This window comes from Amphiura filiformis, chromosome 7 (genome assembly GCF_039555335.1).
Source record: "Amphiura filiformis chromosome 7, Afil_fr2py, whole genome shotgun sequence".
Classification (NCBI taxonomy): Eukaryota; Metazoa; Echinodermata; class Ophiuroidea; order Amphilepidida; family Amphiuridae; genus Amphiura; species Amphiura filiformis.
In genome coordinates, this window is record NC_092634.1 from 71,541,907 (window position 1) to 71,558,492 (window position 16,586).

The 16,586-nt window shown below is 37.3% G+C and overlaps 2 protein-coding genes across 2 annotated transcripts in view; one reads left to right on the plus strand and one right to left on the minus strand.

Annotated features, from left to right (window-relative positions):
• Positions 1-747: 747 nt before the first annotated feature.
• On the plus strand, positions 748-7,996 carry LOC140157576 (bcl-2-related ovarian killer protein homolog B-like). Its single transcript, XM_072180816.1, has 2 exons — positions 748-1,520; positions 2,363-7,996. The coding sequence occupies exons 1-2, from the start codon at positions 927-929 to the stop codon at positions 2,468-2,470; spliced, it is 702 nt and encodes a 233-aa protein (XP_072036917.1). The 5' UTR covers positions 748-926; the 3' UTR covers positions 2,471-7,996.
• Positions 7,997-9,090: 1,094 nt separating this feature from the next.
• LOC140157577 (aprataxin-like) overlaps positions 9,091-16,586 on the minus strand; it is a 32,629-nt gene continuing 25,133 nt past the window's right edge. The window contains exons 5-7 of the mRNA XM_072180817.1: positions 14,649-14,746; positions 12,365-12,452; positions 9,091-9,874 (exon numbers count right to left, since the gene is read on the minus strand). Coding sequence (XP_072036918.1) covers positions 9,796-9,874; positions 12,365-12,452; positions 14,649-14,746 — 265 coding nt within the window. The 3' untranslated portion in view covers positions 9,091-9,795. The remainder of the gene's footprint in view (positions 9,875-12,364; positions 12,453-14,648; positions 14,747-16,586) is intronic.

A 16,586-nucleotide genomic window follows, 5' to 3' on the forward strand; every position in this document is an offset into this window, starting at 1 on the left:
GTATTCATAGCTTCAGTTGGGTAACCGATTATAAAGGAAACGAAAGGAAACAATGTTATGTGTGGCTTTGTTCACGAAATCAGACAATGTCGTGCTTTTTGTAAACCAGCATTCTTGAAAATGAGCAACATAATGATTTTTGACTTAACACGGTTTAGAAATAATTTCTTCATATTTTTGGTGTTATCTGTCGTTTACATATCCTTCCTAAAACACACCAAAGTACGAGTATTTCCAAACATCTAAATTTGCTAAAAATTTAGGACATGTTACAAAACTATATTGTCTAGAATTTTAGAAGAGTACTTTTAATATTGGCCGGTTATTTTCACACAGCGACGTTAACTAGGCAATGTACTATTACCTATAACATTAACTAAAACACCAAAGTACGAATATTTCCAAACATCTAAATTAGCTAAAAATTTAGGACATGTTAAAAAACTATATTTTCTAGAACTTTAGAAGAGTACTTTTAATATTGGCCGGTTATTTTTCACACAGCGACGTTAACTAGTCATATCCCCATACTGTTAACGTAGGGCTATTTGTAAAGGTCACGCGTCAATGGGAAAGAGCACTGTGTATTGTGTATAGGAAAACGGACAGTAACTGCAGTATGCCGGTTTTCCGCTCTGTGTCTCAAGTATAATTGTGGCGCAATTCGCTTGCCATGAGTGCAAGCCAATCAATTATGATCACGTGTCAGATCACATGCTCTTTTGTTTCCGGATGACATGCTGTAAATAGTCAACTTCTGCCGTGGCAAAAAAATGTGTAAACACACACCAGACTTTGTGCAAACATCCGTTGTTTGACAGGAAATAATAACACCATTCAAGGTTATTTTCTTTATCTGAGCTGAACACACCCGAAACAGCATCTTCTGCAGAACTCACTGCAGCAGGATTGAAGTTGTAGGGAAAATGGGACGGCGCAGGATAAACAGTAAACCAACTGCAATAGGAACTCTCACAAAAGCAGTCATGTCAGTAACGAACAATGCCGAAACAGCCTTCAAAAAGTCAGTATTTTTACCTCATTTAGTGACATATACAGAAGATGAAGTTGTGCAGCAGAGTAGAGTATTATGCCGTGACTTTATTTACATTAAGCTTAGAGAGAATTCTCTGCTTGATGAGAACGTGTTGAGACACGATCAAGAAGAGGGCGAAGATGATGAGGTCAAAGTTCCCACAGATGTAGCCAAAGAAATTATTGCAATGGCTGCTGAATTTGAACAACTCTACCCATACCTGTTTGAAGACCTTGGTACCTATCTGAAGATGACATACCAAAATGTAAATCAAGTAAAGAAAACTTACCACGTAGCGGCTCATGAAATCTTCAAGGGTGGTATTACGTGGGCTTGTGTGATTGCCCTGTTTTTGTTCACAGGAGCGCTGACAGTTGATTGTGTTAGGCAGGGTCATGGAAAATTTGGGAACCAAATTGTTGACTGTATGCAGAAGTTTGTGAGAGAAAAGCTAGCACCATGGATAGTGTCACAAGGTGGATGGGTAGGTGATTTTTTTTCAATTTTCAAACTTTTACTTTCCCCATCCCATATGATATCCTCCCATCCAGGAAATGATAGGGCTTGTAATTTTTGGACTACATGTATACTTATATTTTAAGTGGATGGCAGTTACATAGATATAAATAAAATTATTCTTCACTTGATTGTGAGTGCCTTCTTTTCCTTGTTCTTTTTCTTCAAATCTGTGTCTCTTTCATGTCAGCAGACCTTTTTAACAACAACAACAACAAAAAAACCGCTGAAGAAATCAGCTAAGAAGCCTAAGATGCTGAAAATTTTCACGCCTGAACTTAAAATTATCATTTTCTTTTTTCTTTAAGGGGGTACTACTGTACACCCTAGCCAATTTTTTGCGTTTTTCTCAAAATTATAGTGCATTGGTGACAAGTAAGATATGTATATATTATAGGGGCAAGGACTACAACTACTGCATTGAAAATTCAGCAACTCAAGGCAAGTAGTTATTGATTTATTGATCAAATATTGGTTTTCCCTCATTTTTGACTGTAACTCCACAACTGTTGTCTGTGCTGAAATAAAATTTCCAGTTTAGCAGTTGTAGTCCTTGCCCCTATAATATATATCTTACTTGTCACCAATGCTCTATAATTTTTGAGAAAAATGCAAAAATAGGCACAAAATTGGACAGGGGTGTAGTACCGCCTTAACAGGTACCTGACTTGTGCATGATTGAGTGTGCCTTGTTTTGTTTAGGAAGGAAGCTGCATGCTCAGTTTTTAAATAAAGTACGGTACTTATTGTGTAACACAAAGATCCTACATTATCCTGAATTGATCAATATTTTTTCTTTGATATTTTCAGCCAGGTCTTTTGGATCACTTTCATCAATACCACAAGCCAAGTTGGCAGCTTTGGGCAGCAGGCAGTGTAGGGACCATCGTTGGTATCATTCTGGCAGTACTTGCTTAGCTCATCGCCCGGCTCATCTTCAGACACATCTCAATTTGAGGGCAACATTTTATATCAATGTGATTCTTGCATAGGCCTACTGCTGAATACAATTAATCTGTACAATGTAGTGCATCTGAGGCCTAGGTTCATTGAATAAACCCTCAGAAATAAACTGGAGTTCAATTTGTTACCTATGTTTGGGGCAGGTCCCCAAGTAATAATTTTGTACAGTGTAGTGATGCACACCCCCTGGTGACTTATAATTGTGGTGCTTTGTGAGATCTGCATGTGTGAGGTTTTGCAAGATTAAAAAAAATATATTTAGAGTTCAGTTGACGTCGTTTTTGGCAGACCTTCATCAGAGAAGATATCTTACCCTTCCCACAAGTTCCCAGAATCCTTTGCAACATGCTATATCACCTCATTTCATCAAATGACACTCACATTACTTTGAACAGGGTCCCTTCATGGTCAAGAAATAAACATATTGCAAGATTTGGATACATGTGCTCTGTTTATACATGTATGTAAAAGGTGTACAAAGTACATTTTGTCACAATCGACCCATGTTGCACTAGATAACGGATCAGTGCAGGAAATTTTTAAAATGGAAGAAATGCATTATGGGAAGTGTAAGATATCTCCTCTGGACCTCCACACTGTCTGTGGCTCGTACATGTACTTGGGTCTTGCACAATGAGACCAGCATAATAGGCTTGACAGGGAGAACTACATGTATCCATCTGAACTGACGGATATTTTGCAATAGGCTTGGAGGTAGCTATTATCAGGCTATTATCAGATAGCTGTGTGTTGCTGCCACTAAATTTACTACAAGTAAGAACACGAAGCTGGTTCATGCCCCTGGCTGGCTCCACTTTTGTGGTGCTACAACCACTCTAGTTAAACTATGTATGTTTAGTTACTGTTTTGTTATGCCAGTATCATGTACCGTAGTAAACATTCTGTTAGAACATGCAGACTGTCATCATAATTGGGAAATTTGCACAAGTTATAATATGGTAACTGTTTATTTTAAAGCTTATCAGGCATGAGAATTTTCCTTTTTTTTAAAAAAGAATTCCCTTTTTTTTGTTGCCCAAATTTCTGTGTTTGTATTTCTTTTTAGCCCGTTTTGAGTATTTTTGCCATGATTTTACGCAACAAATGTTGGATATATGCCCTGCTGATTAGTTTAGCAGTTTGTGTTAGTTGTAGGGGTAGAGGATACAGTCAATAATGAAAATTTAGGATTCCCTCATCATCATGTTCCTGGTGGTAACAAAAACTTTTCTTCATTTTAATAAAAACAAACTCAATATTACCAGGGCTGTCAACTTTTTGGAATTGCTTGGCGTGAGACTGAGGCGTACCGGGATTTGCCAACTCCAATGTTCATTTTGTACCATGATTATTTGAGCCACAGCGCTCGAGAATGTGAAAAGCAGGGTGGGGGGAGTAGGAGCAACAAATATTCATGACGATGCGTGAGATTTTACTCATTTTCCAGCTTTTTGCGTGAGATTTACTACCTAGGCATGAGATTATACTACCTTAGCGTGAGACCGTGAGAAAGTGACCCAATGCGTGAGACTCACGGCCAATGCGTGAGAGTTGACAGCCCTGATATTACTCAAATCTTTTCTCAGTCTGTTGTAAAATGTCTGTAAAGATGATCTAAGCAGTTATCCATGTTTTGACATGGTCTTACATCAACAATACATACCTAATTAAATACAGTCGAATAATGAAAGAGTCAACTCATCATTCTACAAAAAATATGTGTTGAGAAACTTGTCATCAACTTTCAATAGCCTAATGGGTGGTGCATGAGAGCAATTTTTAGACATTTTTATATTTTTTATTACCTGATGTGATATCTGTACAAAAAGGTACAAGAATTACCCAGCAAACACAAAACGTTTTTTCATTATTCGCAAAAGGTTGACAAAAACATGTCAATGTCAGGTAATATGTAAAGGGTATAAAAAGTTTTTATAACAATAAAAAACATTTTTTGCAGCCAAATATTTTACCATGTTCTTTAAATGTTGACAAAATAGAATTTACAATAACATTTTGACATTTCTTTGTAGCGTGTTTAATACTGTTCATATAAAATGTTTTCAAACCTTTTCATGAGTTATCATGACCATTATATAACCCGACATTTTAATATTAAAAAATGTTGAACCCCAAAACCCAACATACATGTACACCAATTTAAAACGTTTTGTGTTTGCTGGGTAACAACAAAACCATTCTGTAGAATGAGTTTCTAACAAGGCCTCAAAGGGACAAACTTTCCGAGTGCCTACAAGACTTGGATCCACAACATGCTCATCTATTAGGGCACAGTTCTTTAACCCCAAAACATTTGTAGTTTTGTACATACATTCATTGAATGACCTTTGAAAATTTGAGTACAAAAACTCATACTCTGCAATTGTTTCATTGAGGTTATTGAACTATGCCACTGAGATGAGGCCATTGTTGTCCATAGTGCTTGATGTACCAATCTCAACAATACCTACATAATATCAAGGGGATAGTGCAAGGACACATAATAGCTTCCAGTCATCATATTTTTAGATGTACAATGTGTAGTAAATGACCTTTTCGGTAAATCCCATACATTTTTGTAAGCCTTTGATTTTGTCACACCGATGCACACATACATCAATACTGCACACTCCAGGCTTTGAAATGTGCAGAAACAATGTTGTACAAACTATGTGCACATTAGTGTGACATCAAATGATGACATCTCAGGTCTATCCGCAAAGGTTTATGGGATTTACTGAAAAGGTCATATGTCTACAGGGCAGTTATTGCAGATAGGGCATTGTACTTTGTACACGCCACAAAGTAATTTAAAGGATCAAAAAATTTCATTCAATATTTTTCAAAAACAAAATGATCTTTCAAGATGTTTTAAGTGCCAGATGAAACAGTCATGAAGAGACTTTTTACAATGTTTAGTAGAGCATGGACAAGGCCACATAATAAGATATTTCGATTAGGTACAAGTGTGGTCAAGATAATCTGGATGAAATTTTTTATCCTTTAATTACTTTGAGGAGTGTAATCCCTGGATATAATAATTATACCTGTATGATTTGTGGCATATACATGTATCATGAGTGGTCTGTTAAAGTGGATAATTTTGCTATGAAATCATACCTGGAAATATTTTTTAAGCTCTGCACATACGACAGTGTTTTTGTTTTTAATGTTTAAATGTACAAATACCAAAGACTTACAATTTTTTAAGAATTTTTATATGACTACTTGTATATAAAATAATAACACTGAACAACAGAAATATTGATTTGGGTTATACTTTAATTTTTAACCGCATATATATACATGTACAACTTTTGTGTTTGCACTCTGAATTTGCACTGGTTTTATTATAAAACCAGGCCTTGAAAATGGCACTTGTAGCTGGATGCACATTTAATTGATTTAAAGCATGCTTGCACTGACTTGTGATGTTGTTTGTTCCTCTCTTGGTGCACCCTGCACTAGAATTATTTGATATTAGCTTAAAATATAATAACAATATCATCCAATTTGTATAACAAGTGATCAAGTAAAATCAGTCTGAAGTCAGACATATTCAATTTTCAGTTTCTTATAGGATTGTAAACAGCATTTGCAAAGCTACATTTTGCAGAAAACCTCATTGAATTTGGACAACCAGTTCAAAAGATATGAGCAATGAGTTTCCAAAACAAGAGGAAACAAAAGGAAATACTTCCTTTCTTTGGCTATTGCACTTCTGACTGATTTTGCTTGATCACATATCATTATTTATGTATTAAAGGGGTATTTCATTCTAGCATCTTCTTTTGATAGCATAGTTCAATAGATATTTTAAATTTGTGAGTTGCACACATAATTCTATAGTACCGTGCTCCATACCGGGGGTACTCAGTACAAATGACCATACGGGGGCGTGCCGCAAACATGGGTAGCATTTTCGGCCTTCTGGTATATCAATGACCCCTTTTTCAAAGCCTATTTTGGTATACATTTGTATGAATGGGTCCTTTTTTGAAAATTTTCTCAATTTTTTCGGAAAACTGCCCAATTTTTCCTTAATCTAGCCAAAATTTTGGGAAAATTTGTAAAAACTAAGACAATTTTGGTTAAATTCGGCCGAAAATTTTGACTTTTGGTATATCAATGGGTCCAAATTTCTTGAAAAATTGGTATATTTATGGGTCCACTTCCAAAATCTCAGCGGCACGTCCCTACCCAAACCAAACTTGAGTAGGCCTACCCCGGGGCTCCATAGTCCACTGAATTTCTCCTGTTGACAGACAGAAAATACAAATTGGATGATATTGTTATGAATTCGGCAGATGGCCGAATCCGGATTCCGCTTTTGGTAAATTCATGTTAAGTACACATGCATTATTTTTGAATTAGAAAACAAGGGATCAATGCTTTACTTATGGAGGGCAGCATATCAATTTTGAACGGAGATCAGATGATAACAGCGTAATAAGTAAAAGTGGGCGGCGTACAGGGTTAGCTAACAGTGCATCGCAGTACGATCGACAATTATAACCGTTCAAAAAGTCATTATGCCTCCCTCTATATAGGTAAAACAATGATCCCTTGTTCTGTAATTAAAAAATAATGCATTCGTAGCATGAATTTGCCCAAAGCCGAATCTGGATTCGGCTGTCTGCCCGATTCATAACAATATGTCTGTATCAAATGACTGAATCTACAAAGGTTTTGCACACAAACATGCAGTCCTTACCCTTTTTGGAAAAGTGGGAGGATGAGGCTGTGTTATACGAAGTGCCCCTTTAAAGCAATTTAACATCTACTGAATGCAAAAGAAACAATAAATTACAGCAACATAAGCCTTGCAAAAGATGTGGGTTAGCTGTATAACCTTGGGAAACAAGATATATAGTACTATAACTTTTGAAATAATAAATATGTATCTTTTGTACTTTAACCATAGACTAAATACAGGACATTTTCTAGCAGTCACAAGTCCCCGTGCATATATTGTGAACTTCTCACATATTCTTGAGAGCCGATCGTGCGTGTATAACAATCATGTCAGCATTTTGTGCCTTTGCGTATACGCGATAGATCGTTGCATGTCTTCGCGTTGCTGAGACTTTGACTGTTTGGAGTTTGTCTGTACTCTTTTTAGTCCATGACTTATACATTGTTCATCTACATGTATGTATCAGCATTTGTATGATGTAGCATGTACATGTATCCACTGCATGAAAATAAAGGTGCTAAACAAATTATTTTAAGCAATGAATTTGATGTTTATTTTGCCACATGAAGTTTTGTGTTCTAGTGAAACAAAAATGCACATGAAATACTTGCACCTTTGGTATAACGCACTGCATCCTAGAAAACAGGTCTCAATTGGTTGCCCTGCGGCATAGGGGTACAGTGACAGTGGCATGTTGACTGGAGCACAAAAAGGTTTAATTCTTTTTCAAATTGGTCACTTGACTATGAGCATTGTGACATGCAAAGTCAAGGGCATTCAACATTTCAGACATGTACATGTACATGTAGTGCCATACATGTAACTAATAAAAATCTGATCGCAGTACATGAAAAATCTGATCGGATATGTGCTCCCATGAAATGAGTGTAAAGTTGCAGGTTGGGAGTTTTGAGATGTTCCAACTGTTGAGTTGATGTCCTTTGTCCTTCCTGAATGGGGATATAATATGCTGTACTCTGTATTCAATTCTGTCCCCATTAACAAAGGACATACCACTGCACAGGTGTCTTCAAACAAAGGCCATAAACACAACAGTTGGATGGAACATCATGAAACCGCCAACTTGCGACTTCATTTTGTGGGAGCAAAATGTCATCAGACTTTTCATGTACTGTGATCAGTTTTTTATTACATGTAGTTAGTTACGGCACTACATTTCTGAAATGTGCATGCTACAACGGCATAGTACACATACGTAACCGATTCGAAAAATCACTTTACCTTTTTGTGCCAAAAGCAGTCAAAATTTTTGATAAACTGCATTGAAAAAATGCTAACAAATGACTGGTGCCCTCAATTACCTCTGTGCCCCTCAATCAGTCCCAGTGTCCCCACCCAAACTGATGACTTATGTAAAAGGCACCGATTCAGAAGGACCAGGTTGTGTAAGTTGACCTTACATTTCGGGTGTCAAAATTAAATATAGGCCTACTGCACACAAAAAGTATCCACAAACTTAAAACAAATATTACAAAATAAAGTGATGGATAAATTTAGAATTTTGTTATGCGTACTTTGATGCCTCATTTGGCACGATGCAGTGGCGTGCTCAGCACATTGAAAGTGGCGGGCCAGGTTGTGCAGTTTCCAAGAATGGCGTCTGATTTGGAGTTTAAGCGCCCGCACTGCGAGTGGCTTGCCGCGAAGCCCCTCACGGGTGGGGTCCAGGGGCCCGCCTTAGGGCCCTTGGTGGGGTCCAGGGAGCAGCGCCCCCGGAAGCTCTGGGGTTTTAGTGTTTTAAAAGGCCAAGGAATTCTATTTTGAGGGGACAAATTGTGACGTTTTTGCACCGTCCCCGAATGACCAACAAAAGTGGAGAGGAGCTGTGCCCCCTGCCCCCCCCTTGCGCATGCGCCACTGGCACGATGAGACTTGATTACACTAAGCTATATTGCATTTTAGTGACAAAAGGTAGAATTTCAAAAGTGACAAATTTGGACATTTCCTCCTTCAAAGTGATTTCCGCTGCCTATTGTTACAAGTTCAATCCAGCTTGAGTAATGCTCACTTAACTGTGTTTAATATCTCAGTGCTTCGAGGCGAAAGTCAATGTAAATTTTTGTCACTTGAAAAGCTCTCTTTTTATTCAAATTGCTATAAGTTGGTGAAATAAAGTTATATTGTGCCTAGTGAGGTATCATATTATGCAAAACAACTAACGACAAATTTATTTTGTAATTTAATTGTTGTGTCAAACCGAATATATGCTAGATCATACATGGATTACTTCTGCTGAAGAATTCAATGCACCATTCCTTTTCCAGTGTCTACTGCAGCTTACCCCATTTTAGAGTAGAAGGTAAACTACATACGTGTAGGGCTTATTTTTCACCCAACTGGCATTAATGAACCTCGGTATTAAAAACATCATGATGTTTCAACTGACACATTATACCTGCATTCAAACAAATCTCCAATCCACCTTAAAGTCTAGCTGTGTTTTAGCTTTAATTTAGCATTCCAATTTTTTTGAGACTTTGACGTACATCTCAACTTCAGCAAGTTCAAGGCTGACATGATTGAAATGAAAGTTCACATGAGAGTTACAGCATTCCCAATTGTGTCATCTAGATTTCAGATGCGTTAGCATGTGAGCCTTGAGCTTTGGTATGTTAGCAAGACTAATTTTGCACACATGGCACCTGTAAGAAATAAAGACAACAAAATGCTGGGTTATTTGGAAAAGAATGGGATCCTTTAAATTGGTGAACTGTTCAAACATCTTATAATTTTGCACTCTTACCGTTTCTGCCAAAGAAGAACGGCAGTTGTTTACATTTTGAGAGCGTGCACAGCGTGGGGTTCTGATTGGCTGATTCAATCGTCTGACAATCATAACAACAAACGCGGTAATCTAGATTGGCTGATTACGCGTCAAAATGCTGGTCGGCGCAAACAATGCTTCGCCATGTTGCTCATTAACAGGGTGCTCGCATCAATATGATTAGATGACAGACTCTTAGGTTTGAAAAGAAGCTGCAATTTTTATTTGCCCAAACTCGATCATAAAATTGACACATGTATAATACATGTCAACGGGTTGCATATTTTAATGTGACACTGGTCCATGTTTGTGTGACTCTCAGGTTTGAAAGTCTACAAGCCCTCAGCAATTTTATGGGCCGTAACTCGATAGTAAAATTTACACATTTATAATACATGTAAACATGTTGCATATTTGTGACCGTACAGCACGAATGAGCCGTAAATTCCCTAAATTGTATTCTGAGTTACAGTGTAAAATGTGCATGAAGGTCCTATTCATCGGTACCTCTAGCTGGCGCGACATCTATCTCATTTTGATGGTCAAACACCAATCAATAATCCTCTTGTTGAAGCGGATAATAAGCTTCTACCTTAGATGGCTATAGAATTTTTAATAGCTCTGGTCTTTGTTTGCTTTGGCTAAATCCTGTTCAAGTGGTGGGTTACCAGGCATTGTATTTTGTATAGGTATGTATAACCAACAATTAACAATGAGAGAACTTTCTTGAACCTCATTGATTTGGGGATGATTTGAAATGACCACCAATTATAACTGTTTGATATTTATTGCCAGCAATGTGGAAAAGGAGACACATGTAGAAATGAAAAAAGCTACCATTTTGTTGAAGGAGCAAAGTTCAACAAACCATAACCCCGCTTCTGGATATCGTTTGAAGTCAAATGATATACCATTTTAAAGCTTATGATACATGTATAATATATTCTCTAAACACGAAATAAAACAAAATTAACCAGGGGAGGAATTTACGGCTCATTCGTAGTGTACATTTTAATGTTACACTGGTCCACATTTGTGTGACACTTTCCACACTCCCAAATCAACTAAAGGTTTGCCAAAACAGGACTGATGTTAAAGTCACCAATGAGTCTTTGGTCACATCAGTAAAAATATTAGGTCCGCAGGAAAACGTTTCAGGGGGCCTCCAGTGATTTTCACAGGCTTTTGACCAGAGACCCCCTTATTTATAACACTGATGACCCTAATACACCATTCCCCACTGCCCCTGGCTATTGTGATAAAATGGTCAGTGAAAATTTTGTTGAAATTGGTCATCATTGTTGTGAGCATAATTTAACTGTGTATCAATTAATGGATGTTTCACACACTCTTAGATAGTGAGAACCAATCAGAGCAAGCGTTAGAAAAATCCAAACCATGCACTGACTGTGCATATGTACATGTATACACAGGTGCACACTCTACGTGCAGTGCTTTCGGACGTATTCATTTTTCTTGCGGGTTGATACATTTATTTTTTCATGTGTATGAAATAGGTTAATAAATGTGTATCACTTGTTGCTATGCTTCGGGGCTTGTGCATTAGACGCATCATCAACATCTCAGTACGGGTGTAATATTTTGTACAATTTCACTCCCAGCAAGTGATACGCATTTATTTTAAAATATATAAATATTATACACTGTAGATGTATTATGTGTTGCTTACATTATACATTCTTATAAGACCAGTTTTTTCCCAAGTGATGTGTTTATTTGTGGACTAAAATACTGTGAGCTGTTACAGAGATTTTGACCTCAAAACAGTTGTCACAGACATCATAGCGTTGGTCGCAACACATAGTGGCGTACGTGAAGGACAAAATATGTTTCCGATCAAAACATTTTTGAAGGATATGCTACTAGCAACGGAGTCGATACTCCTTCACTGTTATCTCTCAGTGGCCAGATTCCATTTGTAATTAAAGTTTAAGGTTCAAACTATTAAACTGTATCTTTAAAAGTTAACAAGGAATAACTATTATAGGATAATAGCTAGCTCTAAACCTATACGTCACTATGTGAAACAGAAAATTTTGAAAATCACTCTACGCCACTATGTGTTGCGACCGCCGATAGTATCGTTGCAAAGGAAAAACCTCCTATGTGTCATTGGCCCCTGAACATGGATAAAGCAAAACCACCTATGTAACCTCTTGGTAGTTTTGTTTTAAACATGTTCAAGGACCACAAGTACATACATTTTTCCTGCCCAATGATGATAGTTGAGACGATTTGGTGTCGAGACTATTTCAGTGGTGTTGACTACCAAAAGAAACTAAAGTTGTGCAACCCTAAGGGGAACCTGCCATGTTTTAGAAGAGATGAAAACCTGTTTATGTCTTACCTAAGAGGTAATTTGAGTAGCTCATCTGGTTTCCTGGCTGAAGTGTCTACTTTGCCATGCTCTTCCAGTTGCTTCATAACATCTATTGTTAAAGATATGGATAGGCCAAAATATAACTACATGTAAAGCAATAATCAAATCTTTCAATCCATGCAAGTTAATATGTCAAAAGATTCACGAAGCCGTATGAATAAAACTAGTTTTGTTAGTGGGATGGAGGGGGTTTAAAAATTACTGTGAAATTCAATGTACAGCTTAAAAATACATCATTGTTAATTGAGCAACTTCCATTAACTTTATTACAGTTGGATGAAGGAGGTCAGCTTTGTAATGAATGGTTATGGTTTAGGGCCTCAAACTTTTGGTTTATTACTTTATAAATTGAGGATGGAAAAAATAAACAAAGTTCTTTTTATTCCAACAGCCTTTCTATAAGAACCCTGAGCATAAAACATAACAATATGTGCCCCCAATCGAGCCAAACGAGACCAAGTTGTGAACATTCCAATTTTGAAACCTTGGCACTACGAGGAAAAATACAAAGAGTAACATATTTCTGGCTAATAATATTACCCCATCAACTCTGCATTAAAATGTATATTACAATAGCGCTGGTATTGACAAGGCGTTGTTGACAAGAGCACTTTTGCCGATTGGCGACAAGAGCTTTGCATGTATCCACAATAAATATCAGAAATTTTGCGATCGAAATTGAAAAATTGATTGGCAGAAACTTCGCTAATTGCCTTCTTTTTTACCAGCAACCCAAAAGATCTCATGTGGCAAGAAAGTTATGAATCTTTTTTTTATCTAAATATCAAAGGATAGTTCAAAATATAGCATCCAAAATGGTCAAATCCAACAAAATTGTGACCCCTTTCCATGCTTTCCCATTTTCGTTGATGTTGATTTGACTTCAGCCATCTTGGTTTATTTTTAGAACGGCCGTCAAGTGACGTCAGGGAGGCTTGGCTGAATAACGATCATTGATTGGCCGAATGTCAAGGTCGTTCTTAGCGTGCCGTGTGCACACTTGGGATGACAAAATTTATTTTGTGTGTTTACTTGGTTGAGTATTTGTTTATTTATACGTTTTTACATGAAAAATATGCTTTATTTTCTTAGTTCCTCTCACCCCACATGCAAATAAGCAACTATACCATGACTATAGCGTTGCCAGTATGTATCGTCCCTGCAGCGTGTTGACTGTAAATCATTTACTAAATGTGCACTCTGTAGGTCGCCATATTTTGAACCTTGATCGTCGCAATTTGCCATTGGGACATTAATTAGCCTGATTGTCGACATCGGCTTTTAATTTTTGTAGATTGTCAACGATCAAAATGCTTGCCGATACCAGCACTATATTACAAAGGAATTTGTATTGGACAATGTTCCTACATTGTACATGAAATAAAATTAATAATTAAGCAATAAATAAATTAATGTTCTGTGTGCTAGCCATATAGGCTTCATATAAAACGTTTTGAGATATTTTCTCAAAAATATCAAGAGCTATCTCAAGAACTAACTTAAGAACTACTGAACCTATACTAGGCTTGTTTGTACTCATTTAAATGCATTTTTCATGCTGATTCCAAATATGGTCATGAAAATTTACAATTCTGAAATATTTGAATAAAAACAAATTGAAACTTTTCATCTGCAGTTGACACCTGTGTGGAGAGAGTTAAAGTTAAGTATAAACTTGGGGGTAAATGGAAGAACAAGTACAAGATGCAATATTCTTAAACACTTGAGAATGTTCCTGCAATCTCATTGGTTCTTACCCGTGTGATATGACACGATATCACACACCTTAGCGCGTGTGTGACGACGCAATACTCGTACGCGCTATTTGAACCAATCGGAGGCGCATAGCAACAACGGGACTGATCGATTCTAAGTCCTAGGTAATTCCTTGTGAAATTTAGGATTTAATTTGATTAAAAGTTGGTATACCTTATGATTAACATATTTCTTTGAATTAAAGTGTTTAAGAATGAGAATAAAGGTATTGTTTTTTAGCGCTGTCGTGCATCTATCGTCTCATATAACGCGACATCATTATTTTTTGGCGTAAAACAACTCGGCTTTGCCTCATTGTTTTTACTTAAGATAATGATGTCGCCTGTGTTATATGAGACGATAGATGCACTCCAGCGGCTAAAAACAATACCTTTATTCTCTAAATGTCAGCAAATAAAAGTAAACAAATACAGACAGTAACAAACAAAAGCAAAACAACCCCAAAGCTGATCAAACAAACATGTCATAACTTCTCAATCTACAAAGTAATCGGATGTGAAGGAGTTCCAATGTTTCTTAGTTTTCAGACTAGGTGAGTTGAAATCTTGACTTATGGCATGCAGATGAAGATGACTGAAAAAAAAAGAAGGTTCAAACAATTAACATTAAAGGGCTGTGCAATAATTATGAGCCCGGGGGGAGGGTAAAATTGAGGGGGGGAAGAAATTTTTGGCGAGCGAAGGGGGGAGCAATTTTGACCAGCCGAGAGGGGGGGGAGGGCGTAGCTGCCGGGGGGCAAGGAAAAAGAGGAAAAAGGAGAGACAGGAAAAAGGGAGGAGAGAGGGAGAGGAGGGAAAAATGGTACTATATATATCAAAATGTGTTGCTTTTAGGGTGCTAGCACCTAGAATCCTTTTTTTTTTTTTTTCTTCTCTTCACTTTTTCAAACCACCAGAAAAACAAGGCGGTTCTCGAACCACGAGTCTCGCCTGCTTTTGTGACCGCCTGCTTTAGCGATAACTGTTGGTAGAGAGGTAAATGAATTTGGCGGTTATCGGCTGGGCACGATTATCTGGCCGATGCTAACTGTACCCACCAAGTTTCATGCCCATCCGACAGTTTTTACTAATTTGACCTCAGATGACCCCTGGTAACCTCAAAATGACCTTCCAAAAATTTGGCTTTAAATGTTGACTGTGCCCACTAAGTTTCATGTCCATCCAACAGTTTTTACTAATTTGACCTCAGATGACCCCGAAATGACCTTCCAAAAATTTGGCTTGAAATGTTGACTGTACCCACCAAGTTTCATGTCCATACGACAGTTTTACTAATTTGACCTCAGATGACCCCTGGTGACCCCAAAATGACCTTCCAAAATTTGGCTTTAAATGATGACTGTACCCACCAATTTTCATGCCCATACGACAGTTTTTACTAATTTGACCTCAGATGACCCCTGGTGACCCCCAAAATGAACTTCCAAAAATTTGCCTTGAAATGTTGACTGTACCCATCAAGTTTCATGCCCATACGAGTTTTTAATAACTTGACCTCAGATGACCCCTGAGTGACCTCGGATGACCCCGTAATGACCTTCCAAAAAATTTGGCAAAACCAAAGAACTATTTCATCAAAGTAATAAATCAAAACAGAAAGATGCTTCCTTTACGAGTTATCACTCATTGAAAGTGCTACTTTGCTATACTTTACATGGAAAGCGACTATCTTAAAGTCGTCATATTTCCTTAATTACATGACCGATCAAACTGTTATTGGGATATGTGATGCACAGTTGAAAATTAATTATTAAAAGATTTGGTGACCTCAGTTGACCTTTGACCTTGTATGTGACCTTTGACCTCACGAAATTGGATAAAGTATGTTGCGCTGAAAAATCGAATTTGGCAATACCAAAGAACTATTTCATCAAATAAATCAAAACAGAAAGATGCTTCCTTTACGAGTTATCACTCATTGAAAGTGCTACTTTCCTTTACTTTACAAAGAAAGCGACTATCTTAAAGTCGTCATATTTCCGTAATTACATGACCGATCAAGCTGTTATTGGGATATGTGATGCACATTTGAAAATTAATTATTAAAAGATTTGGTGACCTCAGTTGACCTTTGACCTTGTATGTGACCTTTGACCTCATGAAAATCTAATCAGGTTGAGTACCTCTGGCCACGCAACTCCCCACCAAGTTACGTCACTGTACCCCATACGGATCTCCAGATAATCTGTTCACAAGGTATTTTGCTTATTACGCATATATTATGCAAATTAGGTACTTAATTACCATATTTTACGCTCAAAATCTAATCAGGTCGAGAACCTCTGGCCCCGCTACTCCTCACCAAGTTACGTCACTGTACCCCATATGGATCTCCAGCTAAGCTGTTCACAAGGGTTTTTTGCTTGATACGCATCAAATACGCATAAATTATGCAAATTAGGTACTTAATTAGC

What these genes read in the sequence shown, in the direction of transcription:
- LOC140157576 (XM_072180816.1), top strand. Translation starts at nt 927, where the DNA reads ATGGGACGGCGCAGGATAAACAGTAAACCAACTGCAATAGGAACTCTC. An exon ending in TAGTGTCACAAGGTGGATGG is followed by an intron (nt 1,521 to 2,362) that starts GTAGGTGATTTT and finishes TGATATTTTCAG; the next exon opens with CCAGGTCTTTTGGATCACTT.